Source organism: Crocodylus porosus, unplaced genomic scaffold, assembly GCF_001723895.1.
Source record: "Crocodylus porosus isolate Cpor-Errol unplaced genomic scaffold, CroPor_comp1, whole genome shotgun sequence".
Classification (NCBI taxonomy): Eukaryota; Metazoa; Chordata; order Crocodylia; family Crocodylidae; genus Crocodylus; species Crocodylus porosus.
The window spans coordinates 15,667,154-15,674,210 of NW_017728950.1; the positions used below are offsets into that span (position 1 = coordinate 15,667,154).

At 42.9% G+C, this 7,057-nt stretch overlaps 1 protein-coding gene across 2 annotated transcripts in view; it reads left to right on the forward strand.

The window, feature by feature from the left end:
• The first annotated feature begins 15 nt into the window (after positions 1–15).
• The window catches only part of SNX24 (sorting nexin 24), a 136,006-nt gene continuing 128,964 nt past the window's right edge, over positions 16–7,057 (forward strand). For both annotated transcript variants that reach the window (XM_019555296.1, XM_019555297.1), the window contains exon 1: positions 16–83. In XM_019555296.1, the coding sequence (XP_019410841.1) occupies positions 24–83 (60 nt within the window). In that variant the 5' untranslated portion in view covers positions 16–23. The remainder of the gene's footprint in view (positions 84–7,057) is intronic.

The following is a 7,057-nucleotide window of genomic DNA, read 5'->3' on the forward strand; positions in this document are numbered from 1 at the left end:
TCGGCGCCTCCCGCCGGCGCGGCATGGAGCTGTGCATCCCGTCCTTCCGCTACGAGGACAGCGACCTGGAGCGCGGATACACGGTGAGGCGCGGGCCTGGCCCTGGCTGCTGGGGGCGGCGAGCCCTGCCAGTGCCAGCCCGAGCTCGGCACAGGTGCACCTTTGAGGCTAATGCGGGCAGGGGGCAGCCACTCGCTTCGTGCCGGCATGCGTAGGGCCTTCCTGCCCAGCTAGGGGCGCTGCCCACAGGCCTGACAGCCTTCACCCTGGGGAGCCCGTGCATGTGTACTTGCGTGTGTGGGGGGGGGTTGTGTGTGCACGTGTGTAGGGGTGTGTGCGCATGTGCATGGGTGAGTGGGTAGGCTGTGTGTATGTGTATGGGTGTGTGTGTGTGTTTGTGCGTGGGTGAATGGGGGCCTGTGTGCGCGCATGGGTGTGCTCGTGTGTGTGCGCATGCATGTATAAGTGGGTGTGGGTGTGTTTGCGTGTATGGGGGTGGGTGCCTGCATACCTGAGGGTGCGTGGGTGTGTGTGTGCGCTTGCGTGGATGTGCGTACATCAGTGCATGTGTGCACGCACACACCTGCACACCAGCCTGTCCTGGCGCACATGTCCTGGGTCTCATTGCTCCTTAGCTGGAGGCTGTAGGTCACAGGCGGTTCTCATCAGGGGGGTGGTGAAGCACTGGAGCAGGCTCCCTGGAGAGGAGGTGGAATCTCCATTCTTGGAGGTTTCTAAGACCCAGGTAGACAAAGCCTTGAATGAGATGATCTAGTTGGGGCTGGTCCTGCTTTCAGCAGGGGGCTGGACTAGCGGTGACCTCCTGAGGTCCCTTCCAACCCTGATTCTCTGAACACAGACCAGGGCTTTGGAGACAACCATACCCAGCCAGGGCTCCTTGGCAAGAGGCAGCAGCTGCCAGGGCTCAGCCAGTCAGGTGCTGGCACTTTCCCCTGGTGCACATGGCAGCTCCATCCAGGAGAAGCCCAAGCTGGGACTGTGGGAGGCAACTGAAGGGGCACTATGTCTACAGGCACCTTTATCCAGCAGTGGAAGCCTTCTGACACTTGGGAGAGGTGGAGTCGCCGCCTGCCTAGAGAGGTCCCTGCTGCACATTACATGTGTTGCATGATTTGCCAGTTGGCTGTGTGATGCATTTAGCCCAGCCATACAGGGCAATTATCACACAGTGGTCTGGTGAATCGCGCAACAAATTTAGACTGTCTGCGCATGCAAAGTAATTATCGCACAGTAAATATGACTATCCAGCTATAAAAAGAGCCAACCACCTATACAGTTAGTGCTTGAAAATGTGTAACTTGTCTCTAGCTGGTTTCTACCCAGGTTTAATTTAACTGGAGCAGGGCCCATAGTGAAAGTGGTGGCAGCATCAGCAGCTGCTGCTACAAAGGGATTTTGCGTGTGAAGACTTCCCTGCTGTTTTCTTGCCAGACTTGGAGTTCTGCTCATAAAACTTTGTGGCCTGAGACCATATCGATCAAGGGAAATGCGTCATCTTTGCTGTTTAAGTCTCTTCTTTTTTCCTTTTTTTTTTCCTTTTCTGTGCAGGCCTCAAGGCCAAAGGTGAGCATTTGGCAGAGCATATTGTGAAGTAGCCTTCACAATAGTAGCTGATTATTAAGTGGAAGCTCTTTTCATATGTGCAGGGCAGCACTGAAAAAAAACATGAAGGAGCTTTGAAAATATATTGCCCACGACCATACACATGACAGCCCTGCTTTAGGTGGAAATGAAATGATGTACTCAAGATGAGGTTCCCCCATAGCATCAGGTGTACTTGCAGGATGATATATGTGGCAAGTGTTGCCCTGATACCAACCTGTAGATAAATGGAAGCTTGTTTTACCAAGCTTTCATGAGCATTAAATCCACATTTCAAAAAAAAAGTTATTATAGTTTAGCTGCAAGCTGCTTCACAGAATAATTTTTATAAAGGTTACAGATGAAGGCTCACAAATGCAGCAAATCCTCATCATTTGGTTGTTTCAAAGTTTATTTAATCTGAAAATATGTGGGTTTGAGGAGAAATGATAATCTTTTTGGCCTTTTAAGTTGCTGACTTGCTAAGAGTCTCTTTATGAGAAGTCCTTTTTGAATGAATGTCAGGATTCATTAACTTACTGTTTAAGGTCTATTTCATTTTCAGGTTCTTTAGGAAATGTTTGTATAAGAAAAAACTTAACTATTTCACAAGTCAGCAGTAATCTCCTTTACAATTAATGCTTAGGTCAGGAATTGAAGTTCTGCTAACATGCTGTTATAAAAGTTGCTTTTAACTGAACAAAATGTTATAATATTTCAAGGTTCTAGAGAGGTATGTTTAAGGGTAAGCAACATGATTTCTTACAAAAAAAATCCTGTAGGTGAAAAGTTTAGGTTTTTTAAGAGAGTTAAGGGCATATCAAGAAAAATCAGTCACTTAATCCACTACTTCTTTGTTAGTGTCAAACAAAAACAAATGAAATCTCATAATGAATGTTTGAAAGTTGGGGACTTACGAGTGCCTCTTTGAAAATTGTACATATTTTTCAACCTGGAAAAGAAAAAAACTACCATTTGCATTCAGCTGTTTTGTTTATTTTTCAGTGCTGTCCCCTTTGGCATCAATGTACTTGGTCTAGTGCAGCTGCAGCTTGGCTGTGCCATCCTCTAGACTTCCTTTGTCCCACATATCCAGAATTTCCTTGGCTGCTGCAGTTACCTCATCATGGAAATTTCCCATACAGGTCTTCTGTCCCTCACCTTAAGGATCAGGTAGAAGTCTGAAAGAGCCAAATCTAGCAAATAGGCTGGATGAGGAAACTGTTCAAAGCCACTTTTGTGAAGTGATGCATTGTTTTGGAAAAAAGCACTCTCTGACTCCATTTTCCATGGTGCTTGCTCTTGTTGGTTTCTTGCAAGCAGCAGTTGACTAACATTAGTCTCTAGTTGAAAGTTAGCCTTTTTCCATCCCAGAAAACTTTGGTTGTGGCCTTAGTGACTGATGCCAACTTCTTGAATTTCTCGGGAGAGAAGTGGGAACCGTGTGTGCTTCCACTGCATGTTCTCAGGGTTAGTCTTAGGATCCTGGGTCAGATCCTGCCTTGTGAATTTTTCTGGGTTTCATTGAAACAGCACTAAAAGTTACCTGGAAATACCAGGTTGCACTTGCCTTCCCTTCCCTTCTCATTGGTGATCAACACTCTGGGTACCCACCGTTCTGAATCCTTTCTCATGACCAGTTCTTTTATTGAGGATTTTACTTAGTGACCTACTTCTGATGCCCACCCTCTCTGCTAAGTGCCTGACCTTTAATCATTTCATTCGTTACCATTTTTGACTCTTTATCAACGTGTTCAGGTGTGATGGCTTATTTTTGGGTGTCCTGACCTTGGTTTATCCTCAGTGTTGATTCTCCCTTACTTAAACTCACCTCTGCAGGTTTTTTACTGTAGCATACGGTGGATATTATCCTCCAGTGTTTCCCGGGGTTTTATTTTTCGGGTCCAGCCTGTCTTTGGGTAGTAAACAAATGCCTTCATAGTTTCATGTGAGAGGAAAGGATTTCTTGGGGTGGTAACTTTTATTGGACCAACTGTGCAGTTGGATTGAGTTAGATAAGCAGCATGAAAGCTTGTCTAACTATCCCAACTACACAGTTGGTTCAGTAACCACCTTAAGAAACATCTTCTTCATAATTTCGTTGTTTTCCATGTTTCAGTTTTTCAATTGCTGATTCACTTTACATTGTCCTCATACAAATTATATGCCATATTTTTATCTGTATCAAATTATCACTATTTTCAAGAGAGATTGCCAGAGCTCAGCCATCCCTCAGACCAGTGTCCTTTCCTGCTTGTCCATGTAGGAACTAATGATACTGCCAGGGATGAAACTGAGTAGATCAGAGGAAACTGAGGTAAGAAGATTAAGGGATTTGGAGTGCAGGTGGTATTTTCCTTGTGTCTTTGAAGGTAGGGCCCCAGGTAGAAACCATCACATCCATGAAGGCAAGCACCTTGCTCAAAAGGTGGTGTCAACAGGAAGGTTTTAGATTCTTTGACAATGGGCAAATATTTTGGGGATTGCTATTGAGAGATGGGATCCAACTGATAAGGACTAGACCTTGTCCCCTGGTTAACCTAGAAAGGAGGGCTTTCAACTAAGGTCCTATGGAGTATGGTAAACAAAACCCTCCAACTACAAGGCACACAATCCAGAGAGAAGTAGATCATCAAAAAAGGGGTCCAAGAAGGAAACAAACTGGTTGAAATGCAAAATATATCAGATGCATGTATGTAAATGCAAGGAGTATGGGGAACAAACAGGATAAGCTGGAAGTCAAAGTCTGTAAGTAAAACTATGACTCAACTGGCATTGCAAAGAGTGTAATAACACTTGTGACTGGAACATTAACTTCTCTTTTGGAAGGATTCATTAGGGAGGAAAGGGATGTGATACTGCATTACATGTCAGAAATGTTTGTATTTACCCAAATACATGTATATGGGTGAAAATAAAGGAAGAAAAGTACAGTGTTGGTATTTATGATGGGGAGTTTTTTATATGCCACCAAATCAAGAAGAAAAGGTAGATAAGGCATTCTTTAAGAAGATGGCAATATTATCCAATGTTACGTAGTGAGAGTGATAGGGGATTTTAACTTTCCAGATATCCAGAAAAAATAATACCACTAAACATAATGTCAAGCAAGTTCCTAATGTGTGGAGGACAAGCTTTTGTTCTGGAAAGTTAAGGATAGGACTTGGGTGATCATCCGTCTTAGATCTTGTCTTGACAGATGGGAAAGAATTGGCTGAGAATGTGGAAGTGATGGGGAAACATAGGAGGAAGTGGTCACAGTATGACTGAATTAATTATTTTAAGATGGGGAAAGCACAAGGTCAGAAGAATCAAGATGCTGGGTGTTACAAGTCTGATTTCAGCCATTTCAAGGAAATAGTAGGCAAGGTCCTACGGAAAGAAAGCCTGAAAGTTAAAAGGGGATGTAGGAGGGCTGGCAATTTCTAAAGGCACTGGAAACTCAATGAGGAGATATTCAGACATGATGGAAGCACAGTAAGTGTGGCAATAGGCCAGTGTAGCTGCACAAGTACTTTCTTAGATGTCCCTGAATCAAAAGGAAAACAAGGACGATGGAAAGATGGGGCAAGTCACTAAGGAAGAAATAGCAAGACCTTGGAGGGACAAAATCAGGAAAGTAAAGGTAAAAAATAAGGTGAGGGAAGTTAAGGACAATAAGAAGGGGTCAGAAAAGAAAGACTAAAGGAGCTATGGGCCTACTACTAAATAGCAATGTAAGCTCTTAACAGAAAACAAAAAAGAAGCCAGAGGTGATCAGTAGTTACTTTGCTTTGGTCTTCATCAAAAAAAGTTTCAGCCAGACAGCTAACAAAAATTATATAGACAAGAAAGGGGAAAGGTGATAACAAGAGAGACAGTTGGAGAGTGTTTGATTAGTTTGAATGAATTAAAGTCAGCAAGTCACAAGGGAAAAATGAGGTTCCAGAGGAGCAAAGAGACACCATGTTGGCTCTTCACAACAGGCAAAAAGGCAGGGCCTGAGGAACTATAGACCAATTAGCCTGATGTCAATACCCAGGAAGTTGCTGGAACAAATTGTTAAAAACATCCACTTGTAAGTATCTGGAGGAAAGGTTGATTACAGGCAGCAAGCATGGATTTTCTAAGAATAAAGCTTGATTTGCCCTTCATAGAACAAATCAAAATCAGTCAAGAGTGTGCTCATACACAACTCCACTCCCAACCCCCACTCCAAAATAATTTCACGAACAGCTGTTATTAACGGTCTCTCTCGAATCAAGATAAATGAGTATTTCACTCAGTTTCATACTGGCATGGCCTTACCTGCAGTACTGCACCCAGTTTTGGGGCATATGCTTCGAGAAAGATAGACATATTGGAAAGAGTCCAGTGGAGAGTGACAAAAATGATTAGAGGTCCGAGAAGCATTACATGAGGAAAAGCTGTAAAAATTGTGTTTATTTAGTCTGAAGAAGAGATGCCTTAGGGGGGATTTGATAACAGTCTTCAAATACTTGAAGTAAGATTATAAAGAGGCTGGAAATGGACTTTTCTCTGTGGCTGTAGGGGATGGGACTAGGAGTAATGGTCTCAAGCTACAGTAGAGGAAATATGACCAGATGTGGGGGGAAATGTTAGGGAAAATGTGTTTTCTTCATTAATACCAATGGACAATTAGGCTTTGTTGTCAGTTTAAATTGATGATGGTAGCTTCCAAACTATTGAGCCTGTGCTAATAAATGCAACAGTTGTTCATAATTTGGCAGTGACTGACCTTTAAATGTAGATGTTTACTGAGGATATCCTTGGGGAACAATTTAACTTCAAAATGACACCCATGAGTACTTGTTATCATTTAAATATGCTTCCTTTGTCAATAACAGAATAACAAATACTAGTTAGATTTCTAATGTTGATTCAGATACTGGGAAACTTGCAGAATAAATTAGTGTACATTTGATTTATATTGACCAAAAAATTTTACATTGGTATGTTGCAGGTCAAGGTGACATGCATTTAAATACATTGTAGAGCAGAGGTCACACTTGACTGACACACATGCTGACACGGTTTTTAATTAAAGTTTTTGTATTGCTTTAGAAGTATGAGGTTTTGTGGGAAACAAACCTCTAAGATCCTAAAATACCATGGGTTTCTTTAAAAAAAAACCTCAATAGCTTTTATCTTCCACAGGGGTGGGCAAAAGGCAGCCCATGGGCTGGATGTGGCCTGCCAGGCCATTCTATCCAGCCTGCAGGGCCCCTAAAAAATTTAGAAAATTAATATTTATCTGCCCCTGGCTGCTTGTCATGTGGCTCTCAATGGCTTGCCAAAACTCATGAGTCAACCCTCTGCCTGAAATAATTACCCGTCCCTGCCCTAAACCATTGCAAATGTAAGTTAAATACTGACATTATCATTTCTGGAGGTGTGGAACTACTGCAATGTAGAATATGTTTTAAATTGTATAGTATTTTCTTCCTTATTTTAG